Here is a 19,116-nt window from a genome sequence, read left to right on the forward strand (position 1 = left end):
AATCCCACCCATTTATCAAAATTGTTAACAATGCATTTACTGATCTACTAGCCCTATCAAATAGCTCAGTCAGTCAGTCACTCAGATCAGTCACTCAGTCGTGTCTGACTCTTTGCGACCCCATGGACTGCAGCACGCCAGGCCTCCCTGTCCATCACCAACTCCCAGAGTTTACTCAAATTCATGTTCATTGAGTTGGTGATACCATCCAACCATCTCATCCTCTGTTGTCCCCTTCTCCTCCCACCTTCAATCTTTCCCAGCATCAAGGTCTTTTCAAATGAGTCAGCTCTATGCATCAGGTGGCCAAAGTATTGGAGTTTCAGCTTCAACATCAGTCTTTCCAATGAACATTCAGGACGGATTTCCTTTAAGATGGACTGGTTGGCTCTCCTTGCAGTCCAAGGGACTCTCAAGAGTCTTCTCCAACACCACAGTTCAAAAGCATCAATTCTTTGGCACTCAGCTTTCTGTATAGTCCAACTCTCACATCCACACTTGACTACTGGAAAAAATATAGCCTTGACTAGACGGACCTTTGTTGGCAAAGTAATGTCTCTGCTTTTTTAATATGCTGTCTAGGTTGGCCATAACTTTTCTTCCAAGGAGCAAGCATCCTTTAATTTCATGGCTGCAATCACCATCTGCAGTGATTTTGGAGCCCCCCCAAATAAAGTTTGCCACCGTTTCCACTGTTTCTCCATCTATTTGCCATGAAGTGATGGGACCAGATGTCATGATCTTTGTTTTCTGAATGTTGAACTTTAAGCCAACCTTTTCACTCTCCTCTTTCACTTTCATCAAGAGGCTCTTTAGTTCTTTCACTTTTTGCCATAAGGGTAGTGTCATCTGCATATCTGAGGTTATTGATATTTCTCCCAGCAATCTTGATTCCAGCTTGTGCTTAATCCAGCCCAGCGTTTCATTATTGCAGTTTTAGCAGTTCTTCACCTATTATTCCTTCATGAAACAGGCTCTAATAGTCCAAAATGGATCTCATCCTGAATGAACAATATCACATTTCATCTATACTATACTATACAATTAAAGATATCTTGAGTGCCTTGTTCCTATTTCTAATCTTAATCTTACTAATACTAGTCTCACCTGACCTTCTAGGGTACCCAGAGAGTTATACTCAACCTAATCTCCTCAGTGCTCTCCCTCACATCAAATAAGAATGATATTTTTTATTTTCATATGCAATTGTTACCCATTTACAACAAATACGAGGTGTACTAGCATTAACCATCTCATTCCTAATTTTATCAGTGGTCCCAATACTTCATATAGTAAAACAACGAAGTATAATATAATAACCTCTTAGCCAGTGTTTATCCTGAGTACTTGTTCAGTTCAGTTGCTCAGTCGTGTCCGACTCTTTGCGACCCCATGGACTGCAGCACACCAGACTCCTCCGCCCATGGGATTTTCCAGGCAAGAGAACTGGAGTGGGTTGTCATTGTCTTCTCCGCCAGGCTTCCCTGTCCATCACCAATTCCTGGAGCTTGCTCAAACTTGTCCATCTCATCGGTGATTGCCATCCAACCATCTCATCCTCTGTCATCCCCTTCTCTTTCTGTCTTCAATCTTTCGTAGCATCAGGGTCTTTTCCAATGAGTTAGTTCTTTGCATCAGGTGTCCAAAGTATTTGTAGGGGATCTATTAACAGCATACTTGTAGGGGACCTCTTAACAGTGACATGAATTGACAAACTGTCAATCACTCATTTATTATCATTTGACAAAGAGGATCTGTTCTGCATTTTCCTACCACTAACAAGCATTATTATAGAGAACCTCCTAAAATGAAGCGTCTTTGTAGTGTATTTATTAGTTTGTTCTTCTAAAACAGAAAAGGAAAATAACATTTTTCTCTAAGACTCAAGGAAGATGTTCCAGCCCTCCATCAACACCCAAAGCTGAACTCTACTTCAATGATTCCCTGAACAACTTGCTTATGGAACATGTTACATTATCTTTAAGTACTGTGTGAGTATTTAAAAATGACATCTAAAAACTAATATTATGGTGTGCTTTGTGCATTTTGTGCCCTTCCACTAATGTAAATAAATATATATGCCTTCTCATGCATAGTATATGATATGTATAATCATGAATCATTTATGTATCCTACGTATATAAGTATGTACATCAGCCTGTTGATATTACATACACATTAACAATTCAACCCACATTAGGTTCCAGTCCCCACAAACATTCACAGGGGTAACTGAAGTGATTAATATTGCAAAGGACATATTTTTTAAATCATGCATAGCACATAAAGCTAATCATTCCCAGTCATCATGCTTATCATAATTACTAGGCAGAGCATTATTATCAAGCCGTGATAAATCATCAGCTCACCCACAAATGTGCCTCTTTCCTTGTACTAGGCCAATGAAGCATGAGGATTTCTATAAATGAACTATATCTGGCATCTGGTTCTTACTTCAAGATTATCTCACTTAAAATCACCCACTCTTTCCCCTTCAGTAATACACCTCAATAGATTAATGATTAATCAGCCATGCTCACTCGTTTCATGCTTCTGGCATTTTTAAGTTGAGGGGGATGCTGGGACTCAGCTATAGCCATCAGAGGCCTTAACACAGTCAAGAATCTTGTGGCTGAGCTTTGAGAGTGAAGGTGAAAGTTGATCAGTCTTGTCCAACTCTTTGCGAACCCCATGGATATACAGTCCATGGAATTCTTCATGCCAGAATACTAGAGTGAAGTATTCCTTCTCCATGGGATCTTCCTAACCCAGGGATTGAGTCCAGGTCTCCCACATTGCAGGCGGATTCTTTACCAGGGAAGCTGAGCCACCAGGGAAGCCCAAGAATACTGGAGTGGGTAGCCTATCCCTTCTCCAGTGGATCTTCCTGATCTAGGAATTGAACCAGGATCTCCTGCATTGCAGGCAGATTCTTTACTAGCTGAGCTGCAAGGGAAGCCCTTGTACAAGAAGTAGCTGAGCTTAAATTGAGTATTATTTTCCAACATCATCTATCACAATGTGTTACTGTGTCAGTGGTCACAGGATACAGAGCAGTTACACACATACCACACATGCACACTTATATCTACATGCACACTTATATCTGATAAATAGCTTGCCTAACTAAACCCCTACCATCCTCCCACTAATTCTCATACTTTATATACCATTATCACCCTGCCAAACCCCCCAAATAAGTCAAAGCATATAAGATTCTGCTAACTCACCTAACATACTGCCCTCAATTCACCAACCCAAAGTTAGTTGAACTCCAAACTTGCCTCCTAACTACACCATTGAGTTATTTACGTATATAAGGCTTATATAGACAGACACCTACCTCAATCTGCCATTTACCTTGAACAAAATTAAAAGTAAAAATTACATTTTAATGATCATTTTGGAGTTTAACAGGGCTATTTTTGTCACAAGATTTGGCAGTGTTGATTGGGAGCCAGGAGTAACAAATCCTGCAGTGCACAACACATACCTGCCTATGAAAAGTGTTCACAGGCTTTCATACGTCTTGATGGACATAAACATAGGTAAAAACTGCTTACTGATGACCTGAATCGAGAGCTTTTTTTTTTTTAATCAGAATAAACAGTGTATTTTTGCACAGTTTTGACATAGCTGATTCTCCAGAAATCAAACTACTGTGTATGTGTAATCAGGAGATTCTGTGATCAACCATTTTGGATCATACCTTGTAGTTTTTTGAAATACCTATAAGATACAGCATTATGGCTGTGGACCCTGCATGTTCTATATGTAGAGGCAAGTTTTCTGAGGACTTATTAGGTCTACGGGCTTCCCTGGTGGCTCAGATGGTAAAGCATCTGCCCGCAATGCGGGAGACCTCAGTTCAATCCCTGGGTGGGAAGATCCCCTGGAGAAGGAAATGGCAACCCACTCTAGTACTCTAACCTGGAAAATTCCACGAAGGAGGAGCCTGGTAGGCCACAGTCCATGGGATCCAAAGAGTCGGACACGACTGAGCAATTTCACTATTAGGTCTACAGCAGACTTACCAAACATTTACCTACTGAAATACATACACTTTATAAATTATTTCTCCTTTATTACTTAACATTACTTTGTAAAGAGTAGGTTGTTTATACTGTCTATGGTCTTCTAAGCTATTATCTATGAGTTTCATGACAGGAGCTTATGGTGGTCATTAGGAAATATTTGTTTTAAAAAGGGGGCCTTAGGTTTGACATCGTGTGATCAGGGGTCCAGTCCGGAAACTCCCAAATCTGGTTATACCTGCAGCTTTACTACGATAAAGATCCCCAACGCCAGCCCCTGGTTTGGGTCCATCGCTCGCCTCATTCTTGCCTTCCCTATCCCACCTCGAGGAGCACTGCTTTCCCTATTAGATCCGCAGCCGGGAGAAAGAAGTCAGGCTAGAGTACCCGGGATTCCGCTGCAGGGGGCGGGGGCAGAGCACATCCGAGAAAGAGCGATGCTGCTGCTAGAGAGACTCGGCCGCGGTCTAGTGACGTACTTCCGGCCGCGCCGCGGAGCGGCCAGCTTCGGAGGTGAGTGTGGGCTGCGGGAGGCGGGGGCGGTGCCTGGTCAAAACCTCTGGTTGCGGTTGTGATGCTCCCATCTCCGTTGAGGTGGATCTCCTGTGTCTGTGGGCTTCTTCCGCTCCTCTTCGCGCCTGCTTTAGATTTAGTAGCCGATTACGTTCCGTCGGGTAGAAGGCGAAGTCTGGGTTATTGTCACAGCCGCGAATCCTCGAGCAATTAGCACTTTGGAGAAGATGCTACTGGCCTTTTGGGAGCTTGTGTTGGAGCGGCCAGAGGGTGGAATATTTGCAGAGGTGAAGAGGCCTAAAATAGTATCACGAGTCTTTCGACGTGTTGGGTTAGTGCAGGGGCTTTTATCTGTATGCGTTTCAAGTATAAGCTTTATGTGCCTTACTTCCTATGAATCGAGGTCAGTGGGGGAACAGAAAAAGCCAAGACCCTCCAGTGCACCCGAGAGCGGAAGAAGCCCGGATTTTGGAGGGCACTGTCTTCTGGAGCGATGTTAGTTCCAAAAGGTAACCTGGCCCCAACGTCTCTGGGGCTGTGGGATGACGATGACCTGGGAATGATTTTTACAATGTGGAATATACTGATTTTCTCAGTCCTAGAATACCCATAAAATAGTTGTTGAATTGCTCATTTATACCCTCAGGAAAGCATGTTTACTAAAAATGTAGTAATGAAGACACACACAAATATATATACATATATATATATATATATTTGAAAAGCTTTTGGAATGTGGTTTGTAGTGTATTCAAAGGAAAATTTGTGGTCTTAGGTTTTAACTGCCAAATAGGGAAGAATGGAAATAAATTTAAAAATCATACAACCTCAAGAAACCTTTGGGTACAGGTCTTTTTAGCCTTACAGTATTTAGTTAAAATATTATTTTTCAGGGCCATCACTTCCCATTACTGCTTCAGTGCAGTAATGTTGTGGTATGGTTAGGCTCACTTGCTGCTGTTTTTAGTTTTTGGAGGTTGTCACCCCCATTCCATCACTGATTTTTTTTTTTTAATATATGTATGTGTGTATATGTGTGTGTGTGTGTGTGTGTGTGTATTTTGATATGCAAAGCAGTACTATGGTTAGAAAGAACAAAAAGACACATGCAGGTGTCATTTCCTGTCACCCCTTCTACTTCTACACCCCAGGTTTCCTTCTATCCTGTTTTCATTCCCTGAGTTGCTTTCACCGACTTCGATCCACACCTGAGGCACCCATTCTCCTTAGTTTCTGGTTTTGCCTTTTATTTCTTTTTGCACAAATCACCAGATACATATATATTTTTTCTTACAGTTCCTTTTTGTTTTATACAAAAGATAGCACAGTACCTTTTGCACGTTAAAAAGTATTTCATATCATATAGATAAGTATATATTTTAAATGTAATTCATGTATTCAGAAGATTGATCTAGCATGGCATTTATGAAGCATAGTAGTGATATGAGCACCCATGAAACACTCCAATAAAAAGGAGAACATTGCCAATATGGCTGCATGTGTTCGTATGCTCCTCTCCACTCCAGCTCCCACTTTCTGTCCCCTAGAGGTACTCTCTTGAATTTTGTGTTAATCATAGCCTTTGCTGTTGTTGTTTAGTTGCTAAGAGTCATGTCTGACTCTTGCAGCCCCAAGGACAGTAGCCCTTCAGGCTCCTCTGTCCATAGGATTTCCCAGGCAAGAATACTGGAGTGGGTTGCCATTACCTTCTTCGAGGGATCTTCCTGACACAGGGATCGAATCCAATCCTGCATTGCAGGCAGGTTCTTTACCACTGAGCCACTAGGGAAATCCATCATTCCCTTACCTATTTTAAAAAATAATTTTATCACATATACTTGTTTCTGTAAATAATGTGATTAATTCTGTTTGTTTTTGAGTTTTATGAAGGTAGTGTCATGGTGTCTGTAAGTCTTCTGGGCAAGTCTTCTGAGACTTACCTAACTCAGTATTATGATCCTAAATTCATCCAGATTGTGTTTGTTGCTGAGTCATTCGTTTTTGCTACTGGGTGATGTTCCATTGTAAAAATAGTATGACAGCTTGTTTTGCTGAAAGTCTTCACTTCATCTCAGGGTCAAAGGATTTGTTAACAAAATAAGCCACTTGTTACATACAAGTAAACAATAGCACTATTAATTAGAGAATTATATAGCTTACTTTTAATATACTAACATTAAAAGAAAAGAGAAACAGCAGAGGATACATCACCAATTTGGTTTTGTCCAACGTCCAGACTCAAACAGCACTGAGAAGTCCCGTGTCACAGCACATCTGGAGTCCCAATTGGGAAAAGGTCCCAGGCAGGACATCCTCTCCATGGGTGAGACTTCAAAGATTGCAGTTTGGGTTCTCCTTTATGATCCCGGAAGCAAACTGATATCATTGTCAATCTGAGCAAGACTGCAGCACTGGTAGTGATGTTCATTTTTTTACAATGCTGTTTGCTTTGTTCTGCAAATCTTGGAATGTTGCTAAGTCTGGGAGTGTTTGGCCAGACCTCCTCCAGGGACTTACCAGTTTCCAAGACCTGCTCCCTATCTATTGTGTTTCTCTTCTGACACTCAGAGCAGGTGTGGCTGGCACCCACAGCAGTAGTCAGGGCAGTGTGCAGGTAGGTCAGAAGCGAGGTCAGAGGCCTGCTCTGTTTTGTCTCTGAAGCCTACACAAGATTATTTATTTAATTTCCCTAACACTGCTTGTTCATGTATTCTCAGTGGACATGTAAGGTGTTTCCAATTATTTTGTTACTAAAATACTGCTGATAATGAATAATTTTGTATGTATACCCTACATATGAGAGGTTCCCTAGGGTATTAGTTTTAAAATTTAGGCATGAATGTTGAATTTTATCAAACATGTTTGACACCCACTGAGATGGAGAGTATGTTTTTATTTCTTTGATTTATTAATGTGAAAAGTATAACCTGTATGCCAGTATTGAATTTTACTTGCATTCATGGGATGTTCCCTCTTCGTCATGATGTCCCGTTAATAAACTACTACTAACTTATTTTGCTGGTATCTGCTACAGTTTAAATAGTGTTAGAATTATTCATTTTTTAAAGATTTGAAAGGATTTGCCCATGATATATAAGGACTCAGTTTTGTGAGAGTTCACTCTTTACTGGGTCTCTAAACAATTAGGTAAAAGTAATCATGGGTTATGGAGAAAACGTTATGTAATAAAATCGGTAGAACCTTTTGTAGTTTAGCATTCCCTAAAAGCAGAACATTGGACAGAGGCTTGTGGGCAGGCTGTTTATTTGGAAATTTAGTCCTGGGACAGAGTTAAAGACAAGGGGAATGAAACAGAGAAGGAGGGGCCAACACAAGGGTGCGTTGCCAGGCTGGCCTCTCAGTGGGAGAGTGGCGCTCTGACTTACAAGGCCTTTGAAGAGCCTTGGAGTCTCATGGCTGCCCACCTGGGAAACTAAAGGGGAAAATCTTTATCCATTGACCTCTATCTGCTGTTGGTCAAGGGTGGCATCACAGATTTTAACTCCCCTGTCCTTCAGGACCCTGTGGATGTGTGCAGATGTCCCACACAGGACAGAGAAGCCCCAGGGCAGGAGCCACTACCATGTGTGGTATAGACCCTTGAGGAAGCATTGGTAGGTTGTACTTGTGCAAAGCTGGTCAGAGCCTCTGGAACTGGATTAAGAGTGGACAAGAGGATTTGGTAAGGTGCATAAGGTATCTCTTACAGAGCTAGAGAAACAAATTTTACAAAGCAGAGCTTAGGGGGACATTTGTGCACCCATGCATTCATGTCGATATATGGCAAAACCCAACACAATATTGTAATTATCCTGCAGTTAAAATGAATTAATTAATTTTTAAAAAAGCAGAGCTTAATTAAAAAGTAGAAAAGGAAGTGGTGTTCAAAATTAAAAAGCTGGTTGTTTAAAAATAAAAGTTAACATAGATAAACCACAATTCAGCCTAATGTTTTTAGTCTGCCTGGGTTGCTGTAACAAAACACCATACACTGTTTGCTTAAACAACAAAGTGATTTCTCTTAATTTTGAAGGCCAGAAGTCCAAGATCAAGGTACTAGATAATTTGATTCTTGGTAAGGATTCTTTTTCGTTACAGATGGCTGCGCTTCTCACTTGTGTCCTTACATAGCAGAGACAGAGCGCTCTGGAGTCTCTTCCTCTTCTTAGGGCACTGGTCCTATCAGATTATGACCTCGTTTAACCTCATTATGTCTTCATGAGTCTTGTCTCCAAATATAGTCACATTGGAAACTAAGGCTTCAACATTCAAATCTTAAGGGGAGACACTCAGTCCATAACATTAACCAAAGCTAAAAGGTCTCAAGAACACATATATCAAAAGAAACAGGAAAAGCAGAGAAGCTTCAGGTATGGAAAAAAGTGGAAAAAAAAAAAAAATCACAAGCCAGTGTTTCCCATAATCCTACATTTGTTTAAATTCTGAAAAACATGGACAATATTTTAAGAAAATATAACATCTCAAGACTGACTTTGGAATCAGTAAAAATCAGGAAATAACCAGTCCATGTTTGTGTGTACAGTATATGTCAGAATTGTAAAAATCCCAGAGTTCCTGGCAGTGAGCATTGATGTCATGGCTGGGAGGACCCCTGGGCACAGAACCATTGAACAGATCACTCCTTTCATTTGGAATATAATGAACAAGGAGTGCTACGTCATGGGACCCTGGATAGTATAGTGACTCCCTCTCTCAGGCAGCTGAGGCCTTGGCTTCTTTACCATCAGAAGCCTGGAAGGTATGAGGAGCCAGCCTGGTATCTCACTTGCAGCCCAGCATCCTCATTGTAATGCTGGGCCTGGCAGGAGCCTAACTTCCAAGATCTGTACAGAGATATCAGTACTCTTGAGGGCTCTCAACTGTATGGGGGAACAGGCACATGGGAGAGAGCGGCTGTACCTTTCTCCATGAACTGCCTCCCTGGGGCCTGACTCAGGCCTCTGTATGGGGGCTGCAGCCTCTCTATATTGGCTTCTCTGTAAAATAGAAGGGGAAGCTTATTTAGAGAAAGACAAATAAGCCCAAGACCTTGGGAATATTCTGTCCCTTGATTTGAACTGTTGCTACATGAGTCTTTGTTTTAGTATTCTTCAGGCTCTACCTCCATTTTATGTACACTTTTATGTGTACAATATATGTCAGAATTGTAAAAATCCCAGAGTTCCTGGCAGTGAGCATCGATATCATAGCTGGGAGGACCCTGGGCACAGAACCATTGAACAGATCACTCCTTTCTTACCATGGCTGGTAGCTTCTGCTCGCACGTCTGTCTGGATGCTGGCTCCCTGTGTCTCAAACCTTCTGTGGGGGTCTATATGGTTCCTGGTGGGGGTGACTGACTTGTCTTGTACTTGTTCCCCTGTTTTCCCTCAGCTCCAGTCCTCCTCTGAGAGGGAGATCAGGTGATGGCAGCCATGCTCCTGACATCCTGGCCCGAGGTGAGCTGTGGGTCCTTCATCTCTTCCTCTGAGCAGTTTCACATTGAAGAAAACTGAGAAGGGAAGCCGGTGAGCCTTGCTGTGAAAGCTGGAGGGGGCCTCCATGCTTCCGCCTTCTGGGCTGGAGCTTGTGGAAAGAAGGGTGATGTGGAGGGATGGGGTCCAGAGACCAGGAAAGGAAAGACACGTGTGAGGGGAAGGCAGAGAGAGGTATAGCGTTCTGCACAGCGGTTTGTCTTGCTCTACCAGCAGAGGGCTCTGGTGAATAAGAGAAGTGGAAGCTGCCTGTGAATGGAGGAAAATAGCAGAGGACTAGGATTCCAGGAAGGGGAATATAGATAAAGAGGGATAGCAGGACCAGATCCACATAATGGTTATGCCTATAATTCCAGGGCAAGCAGAAGATGAGAGTGGGGTCAAGTGAAGTAAAAAAGAAAGGATATACTGTGGGGTGGGATGTTTCACTGTGTCCTGGAGAGGCTTTCAGGGCTTGGGGTGCAGTGGTCAAAGTTAAGTTCTCTGTTAAGAGCTGTGGATACTCTCCCCCAGAATAACAAGCAAACAGAATTTTCCATACAATTTCAGGGATTTCACGGACCCCTTGATGTTCATCCATGGACCTCCATGGACTAGCAGTTCAGTTCAGTTGCTCAGTTGTGTCCGACTCTTTGCGACCTCATGATTCGCAGCACACCAGGCCTCCCTGTCCATCACCAACTTCCGGAGTTCACCCAAACTCATGTGCATCGAGTCGGTGATGCCATCCAGCCATCTCATCTTCTGTCATCCCCTTCCTCTCCTGCCCCCAATCCCTCCCAGCATCAGGGTCTTTTCCAGTGAGTCAACTCTTCACATAATTTGGGAATAATCATAGTCACAGTGACTCTAGTTACACCATTTGAAGCACCATAGTAAGCACTTTACATGGATCACTCAGTCCTGACTGCAGCGCTGGGAGATAGGCACTGTGTTGTGTTCATTCTGCCACAAAAGAAACAAAAGGCAAAGGGGATCGAAGTGACATGTCCACAGTCACACAGTCATTGCATGACTCTTTACTGTTCAGCCCTGTGTCACATGTGGGACCATAATGTATTCAGATTTCTTATGGCTATATAGGGAATAGTTTTGAGGGGAGATTTGAAAGCAGAGTGACCATTTCAGAAAAAATCCCATCAGTCTAGGTGATGTAGGCTTCATTAAGACAAGTGGTTGCTAAAGAGGAGGATGCTTAACATAATTCAGGTAATGCTTAACATAAAAATCTTTAGGACAGTGAGTCAAAGGATTAGGGTGGGGTAAAGGAGGGAGGAGCCAGGAATGAATCACCAGGTTTCTTTTTTATGCGGATTATGGTGGGAGACACCAGCTGAGATTTGAATTCAGGGAGAAGCACCGGTTGTGGGATAAAGTGGGTGGTGGCTGGTGTTGAGGGCATTTCATTTTGTACTGCGAAGTTATTTGACTTATCCAGGTCACACAATGAGTGACTCACAGAAATGCTTACAGGTTGGACTACAATGGTTGATGGGTTGGAGGCCAGTACAATTGAACAAGACACATCCTGGTAGAGAATAGTTGAGGGGCAGATCACGCCAGTGTGTCCCAGAGGTGTTTCAGAAGGCTGAGGAAGGAGCCTGTGCTGAGTGTGGAGTGATGCAGAGGAGTAACTGAAAAGATGGTGACCCTCTTTCCCAAACCTCCTTGGAGAGACAGTGAAGTCTTGGGTGAAGTTGGACAGGATGAGGCTTGAATGGGAGAAGGTAACAGAAAACAGGCTTTCAGTGAAACCCATTTGGAAGCAGAATGGGCAGCCTCTTCCCTACTCTCCACCCCCACACCGGCCAGCTGATCTGGGCAACACTGAGCTTCCTCTGCTGGAGGTGCTGGAGCAGAGGCTGTGCATCCTCTCATAGAGGGAGCATGATAGAAATCTGTGGCAGGTGGGGGTGGATGGGATAGAAGCCATGGATATGCTTTGGAGCTGGCTTGAGGGTGAGGGTGAGGTGTGGTAAGCTGGGCGCAGAAGGCAAGACCTCAAGGCCAGGAGTGTGAAGCCTGTGGGTGGGTCCAGTGCTGCTTCTGCCAGTGAGGGGCACGGTAGCTTAACTGAAAGAAAGCAATTGCATTGGGAGAACTCATTCATGCGAATTTGTTTTCTTTCATTTCAACTTAATGTCATCTTTTGTAAGTATGAAATATGGCATGAGGTTTCTCTGCTGTGAGCCAGATATGCCATGCCTTACTTTCCAGGTATTTTTTGTAAATATTTTCCCCTATTACCTCTGTGCTCTCCACAAGCGCCTCCTCAAGCCCTCATACTGCCCTCTGCCCCTCACCTAGGGCATGAGCCATGGCATTGGCTGTAGGGCAGCAGGAACCTGTTGTTTCAGAAGTCGGTGACCTTCGAGGACGTGGCTGTGTACTTTACCCAGACGGAGTGGGATGGCCTGTCCACTGCACAGAGGGCCCTGTACAGGGATGTGATGCTGGAGAATTATGGGAATATGGCTTCCCTGGGTAAGCACTTTCTCTCCCCGGGGCTCAGACTGCTTATTAGGGTTTCCTGGCTTCCTTTCCCTTTACTGGTTGCAAGGGGGCTTCTGGTAATCCTTTACGGAGTAGGAACCTTAGGAGCTTATTCCTAATCCCCTAGACCCAGGGGTTGCTGGGAAGGATGAACCCTAAGCCCTTTTGGGGCCAATATAGGACTCTGCTGGGACTGGCATGCACTCTTGATTCACCCTATAGGCTGTTCTGGATACAGAGAGGAAAAAAAGTAGCTTCCTGTTCTGCGGTATTACCTTCAGGTTCCCCCTCACCCAACCTGCATCTCTTGAGTCTTTCTAGGAATCTCAGTGTACTTGGAATATTATTTAGGCCAATGGTCAAAAAATGGTATCTGTCCCTTTAGGCAGAATGTCTTTATTTGCCCTCCATGAAGTGTCTCAGTCTGGCCCTGCCCAAATCCTCCCACATCTTCTCAAGCTTCTGCCTCCCACCCCACCCTACACATACACCTTCCTACCCATACACCCCACCCCCTTTCCCATAGTTCTTAGACACAGGACCACCCTAGGGCTTCTCTCCCCATTACTGACACAATATGAGAAGAGGTTTAGGAAATCAGCTGTGGGAGATTATTAATCTGCCTTTCCTTTTTCCTTTCCCTGAAACAGGATTTCCTCTTCTCAAACCTGCTGTGATCTCTCAACTGGAGGGAGGAGGTGAGCTGGAGGGCCCATCTCCACTGGCCTCTGCAGCAGGCACAGGCCTCCAGGGCCTCTGGACTGGTAAGGGAGGCACACATTGCCCTTATGCTGGAAAGTAGTTTAACCCTTTAGGAAGAAAGTCAACTTCAGCAACATAGAAGCATGCCATGTTTATTGGCCAGGTGTACAGAGTAACATTTAAATAAATTTTGATTTCTAGAGATAGGAACATTTGAGACCTTTCTGTTTTTGTAGTTCACTCTTTCTTTGTAATTCCAAGAACAGATCTTTTTTTGAATGCTTCATTCAAATTCTTTTCAATCCTAATTTTGTTATTCTACCTTTCTGAAACAAAAGGAATGGATTCAATACTTCTTTGGGTCCTTGCTATTTCCTGTGCACTATCCACTTAATATGAAGGATACAGAATTAAGTCTTTTAACCTAGGCTTTGGAGTAGACTTTCTCAGATCCAGTCCTAACTGTGCTACTTCATAGTTGTGTGACTTTGAGCAGGTCAGTAATTTGCCTTCTCTAATAGTATTCTCACTCTTGAAAATGGAGTAATAATTATAAAATGAGGTAATAGTCTTGTGGGTTGTGGATTGGTGATAAAAAGAGAACATGTACCAAGCACCTAACTTATAGTGTGTGCTCAGTTAAATTTGGTTTTATTATAAATATCAATAACTTCAGATATGCAGATGACACCACCCTTATGGCAGAAAGTGAAGAGGAACTAAAAAGCCTCTTGATGAAAGTGAAAGAGGAGAGTGGCTTAAGTTGCTTAAGCTTAAGTGAGCTTTAAGTTGGCTTAAAGCTCAACATTCAGAAAAGTAAGATCATGGCATCTGGTCCCATCACTTCATGGGAAATAGATGGGGAAACAGTGGAAACAGTGTCAGACTTTATATTTTGGGGCTCCAAAATCTCTGCAGATGGTGATTGCAGCCATGAAATTAAAAGACGCTTACTCCTTGGAAGGAAAGTTATGACCAACCTAGATAGCATATTCAAAAGTAGAGACATTACTTTGCCAACAAAGGTCTGTCTAGTTAAGGCTATGGTTTTTCCAGTGGTCATGTATGGATGTGAGAGTTGGACTGTGAAGAAAGCTGAGTGCTGAAGAATTGATGCTTTTGAACTGTGGTGTTGAAGAACAGTCTTGAGAATCCCTTGGACTGCAAGGAGATCCAACCAGTCCATCCTAAAGGAAATCAGTCCTGGGTGTTCATTGGAAGGACTGATGCTGAAGCTGAATCTCCAATACTTTGGCCACCTCATGCGAAGAGTTGACTCATTGGAAAAGACCCTGATGCTGGGAGGGATTGGGGACAGGAGGAGAAGGGGACGAAGAGGATGAGATGGCTGGATGGCATCACTGACTCGATGGACATGAGTTTGGGTAAACTCTGGGAGTTGGTGATGGGCAGGGAGGCCTGGCGTGCTGCAATTCATGGGGTCACAAAGAGTCAGACGCGACTGAACTGAACTGAATGTATTTAAGCAGAAAGCTGTATATAATAAGCTGCAGGAAGTAAGGTGGGAGGAAGTACTGCTATCAGTTTGGCATTTCTCAAAAGAAGAATGAATGCATCACCTGGGCATCTTGCAGATGTGCAGGTTGTCATTTAGTTAGTTTGGGGCAGGGCCAAGATTCTCTCTTGAAGTAATGAGGTTCTCATGGGCTCACACAGAGTAGCTGCCAGGTGATTTCCTATTTCTCATGAGGCCCAGCTTTAATTCCTGCCTTTGCGGTCCACAAGATAGTCTTGCATCCTTTTGATAAATCTTTTTTTTAAAAAAAAAGATGGTTTTATTGGATTTTTGTTCCTTGTGATTGTACAACCAGATGTTTACTGACCAAGGAAGACATATTTTGGAAATGAAATGGAGAGTTTAAAGTGTTTGACCAAACAGAGGGGTAAGTCAGTGATGTTGTGGAGATTCTCAGTCAGAGAAGTCTAGATTTCATTCTGTAGGCAGCCCACAGTCCTGAAGTCTTTGAACAACCCATCATGATGTCAGCAGAGGATAGAAACATTCATCTCATCAGTGTATGTAGGTTAATTGGGATAAGGAACCAAATGGGTTCTAGGCAGGCAGAAGGGGAAATCATAGGGCACAAGACCTATGTCAGCAGAGTTGACTTCCTTTTTAATTAATTAATTTATCTCTGCACTTGGTCTTTTGTTGCTTCATGTGGGTGTTTGCTACTTGTGGCAAGCAGAGGCTACTCTTTATTGTGGAGCATGGGCTCTGGGCTTTCCAGCTTCAGTAGTTGCAGCATGCAGGCTTAGTTGCCCCATGGCATGTGAAATCTTCCCAGACAAGGGACTGAACCCATGTCCTGCAGGAAGAGAAAGATGACTTGGGATTACTGTTTCGCATTATGGTCTTGGTATTATAATGAAATACTGGGGTAGGGGGCTTATTACATGTGATTGAGAAGAGATGAGACATGAAAAAATAGAGGCAACATTTTGGGGCCAATTTTGAGAATAAGTATAGAGATCATTAGTTCTACTAGGACTGTGGGGATTATAGAAGAACTAATAAGATGACAGAAAGAATGTTGGAGAGTGACCAATTTTAGGATTGTAGGAGGTATGAGGAAAGACAAGGTGAACGCAGCAGTGTTCTGGTGTGGGTGGGAAGAGGTTGGGTCAAAGGGATCAAATGGGCCTGAACAGAGCCATTCACAAGTACAGAAAAAAGAAGTTAAAGGAGAAAGTTTGGAAAGCCTAGAAATTCAGTTCTAAGAAAACAAACAAAATTCATTCCCACTTGCTTCCTAGTGCTGTCAATACTTGCCATCCCTTGTTGCCACATGTTGGATTCTGTGCCCTTTCCTTCTTAAGCAATTTCCATTTTTATTAACAGAAACTGCAAAATGTAGTAACATATGATGTGATAGAAGGAATCTTGATCTGGCAGATAGGACCTAGAATTTTGTCCCACTGCTGTTACTCTTAACCTTCTTGTTATTGGCTTTTGGTTTAGAGACTGGTGATCTTTTAAAATCATTACTTTACTATTTGTAGTATTTGCACATGCTCAAAACAGTACAAAAAGTGCATAAAGTGGAAGCAGTGGGGAAGGTTCCCAAAATTCCTGTGCCAGTTTGTTCAGTTTCTTGTGTATTCCTGCAGTAGATTTCTAGCCATATTCAAATAGACGTATGTCGGCCCTTTTTACTTTCTGTACACAAATGGAAGATATTTTACATACCATATCTCAAGTTGTTTTTCCAGTAAAAAATGTATCTGACATCTTTTCACATCAGCACACATGGGTTTATTTCATTTTTTTAAATAGCTACATATTATTCCAGCTTTAGATTCTTTGGCCCAATCTGATGATTTTAAAGAGCCTCTCAATTACTTTGATCATGTATTCTGTCACAGTTCTTTTTCTTTTTTTTAACATGGTTCTTACATGATATTTTATGTTTTGTTTTTTATATTAGATATTGATATCCAGACTGACAATAATTTGACAGAAGAAATGTATGAAGAAAAATATAATATATCATACGAACTTCAGAGGAACTCTTTTAAGGAAACAGACTTTTCAGAAACCTATATTCTAGAGAAACAGCAGGACGTCCACTCAGTAGGAAGTGTGAAGAAAGAAAACAGCAATGTCATTGACAGGATGGTGAAAGACAGTACTAGCCCCATGGAGGAGTGTTTCTTTAGTCAGAGTCCAAATTTGAATCAGTGTCATATCATCTCCACTGGAGAGCAGCCCCCTGAGTGTACAGGACTGGAGAAAGCCTTCAGCTTTGACACAAAACTTATTCAACAGGAAATAATTAATTCTGGGGAAAGACCTTTTAAATGCAAAGAATTAATGGAAAACTTTAGCTATAACTCTCAACTTAATCAGGGTCAAGATAGCTACACTGGGGAGAAGCCCCATCAGTATAAGAAGTGTGGCAAAGCCTTTAGCATCAATGCAAAATTAATTTGGCATCAAAGACTTCACAGTGGGGAGAAGCCCTTCAAATGTGTCGAGTGTGGTAAAAGCTTCAGTTACAGTTCCCATTATATTACACATCAGACAATCCACAGTGGGGAGAAGCCCTATCAGTGTAAGGTGTGTGGAAAAGCCTTCAGTGTTAACGGGAGTCTAAGTAGGCATCAGAGAATCCATACAGGAGAGAGGCCTTATCAGTGCAAGGAGTGTGGGAGCAGCTTTAGCTGCAGTTCTGCATATATCATACATCAGAGAATCCACACTGGAGAGAAACCTTATGAGTGTAATGACTGTGGGAAAGCTTTCAATGTTAATGCAAAATTAATTCAACATCAGCGGATCCACACTGGAGAGAAACCTTATGAATGTACTGAGTGTGGGAGAGGCTTCAGGTGCAGTTCCCAGCTTAGGCAGCATCAGAACATCCACACTGGAGAGAGGCCCTTTCAGTGTAAGGAGTGTGGAAAGGCCTTTAGTAGTAATGCAAAACTCATTCAGCATCAAAGAATTCACACAGGGGAGAAACCCTATGCGTGTACTGAATGTGGAAAAGCCTTTGGCGTCAAAGGGAAATTAATCCAGCACCAGAGAATCCACACAGGTGAGAAACCCTATGAGTGTAAAGAATGTGGCAAAACCTTCAGATGTAACTCCCAGCTTCGGCAGCATCTGAGAATCCACACCGGGGAGAAGCCCTATGAGTGTAATGAGTGTGGAAAGGCCTTCAACGTTAATGCGAAATTAATGCAGCATCAGAGGATTCACACTGGGGAGAAACCGTTTGAATGTAATGTGTGTGGGAAATGCTTTACTTCTAAAAGAAACCTACTCGATCATCACCGAATCCACACTGGAGAAAAGCCCTACCAATGTAAGGAATGTGGGAAAGCCTTTAGCATCAATGCCAAACTAACTAGGCATCAGAGAATACACACTGGGGAGAAACCTTTCAAATGTATGGAATGTGAGAAAGCATTCACCTGTAGTTCTGACTATATTGTACATCAGAGAATCCATACTGGAGAGAAACCCTTTCAGTGTAAGGAGTGTGGAAAAGCCTTCCATGTTAATGCTCATTTAATTCGGCATCAAAGAAGCCACACTGGGGAGAAACCCTTCAGATGTGTGGAGTGTGGCAAAGGCTTCAGCTATAGTTCTGACTGTATTATACATCAGACAGTTCATACTTGGAAGAAACCGTTTGTGTGTAATGTGTGTGGGAAAGCCTTCAGGTTTAGCTTCCAACTTAGTCAGCATCAGAGCATCCACAGTGAAGAAAAGTCCTAATAAAAGGGATGTAGAAAATTGTCGGCATTAATGCTGAACTGGATCAAGTGTCCTCAGATTCACCATGGTGGAAAACCCTGAAAGGGAAATTAATATGGCTGAGTCTTCATAAGGAAATCTTTTTCATTTTACTCAATTTTAAATCAAGAATGATGACCAGTTTTCAAATAACATCCAAAAATAAATAGTTTGGTTTATACCAACAACCAATAGAAAATATAATGAAGGAAAATATTCCATTGCCAATAGCATCAAGAAGAGTCAATTTTCTGGGTATAAACTTATTATGTAGGACTTATGTGGAGAACTTACAGATCTCCACTGAGGGCCACAGAAGGGAAGTTAAATAAATGGAAGAGAGCAATACCGTCTTCTTAGATAGAAAAACTCTAACTACTTACCTGAATTAATTGCCGTTTAATTTTTGACAACAAGCATGCATCAGTTTGTAAAGAGGTATAACAATAAAGCTTTCCTTAAGGGAAAAATATGAGTAAATCTTTTTATTTTCATGGAATGGAGAAAACCTTTCTAAGCATCAGATGAAAGCTAGAAACCAACCATGAGAGAAAATACTAATAAATTGGCTTTTCAAAATTGAATCTTTATGCTTCTGTTTTGAATAACTCCA

At 42.3% G+C, this 19,116-nt stretch overlaps 1 protein-coding gene across 14 annotated transcripts; it reads left to right on the plus strand.

Annotated features, from left to right (window-relative positions):
* Positions 1 to 4,117: 4,117 nt before the first annotated feature.
* ZNF23 (zinc finger protein 23) lies at positions 4,118 to 19,085 on the plus strand. Of its 14 annotated transcripts, none has more exons than XM_055551687.1 (6): positions 4,118 to 4,547; positions 4,956 to 5,056; positions 9,942 to 10,006; positions 12,400 to 12,526; positions 13,186 to 13,299; positions 16,687 to 19,085. In XM_055551687.1, the coding sequence occupies exons 3-6, from the start codon at positions 9,974 to 9,976 to the stop codon at positions 18,483 to 18,485; spliced, it is 2,073 nt and encodes a 690-aa protein (XP_055407662.1). In that variant the 5' UTR covers positions 4,118 to 4,547; positions 4,956 to 5,056; positions 9,942 to 9,973; the 3' UTR covers positions 18,486 to 19,085. The 14 variants fall into 14 exon arrangements, with proteins under 14 accessions (XP_055407662.1, XP_055407663.1, XP_055407674.1 ...); XM_055551686.1 differs by lacking the exon at positions 4,118 to 4,547 and adding an exon at positions 4,577 to 4,834; XM_055551688.1 differs by lacking the exon at positions 4,956 to 5,056.
* The last annotated feature ends 31 nt before the right edge of the window (positions 19,086 to 19,116 follow it).

Source organism: Bubalus kerabau, chromosome 17, assembly GCF_029407905.1.
Source record: "Bubalus kerabau isolate K-KA32 ecotype Philippines breed swamp buffalo chromosome 17, PCC_UOA_SB_1v2, whole genome shotgun sequence".
NCBI lineage: Eukaryota > Metazoa > Chordata > Mammalia > Artiodactyla > Bovidae > Bubalus > Bubalus kerabau.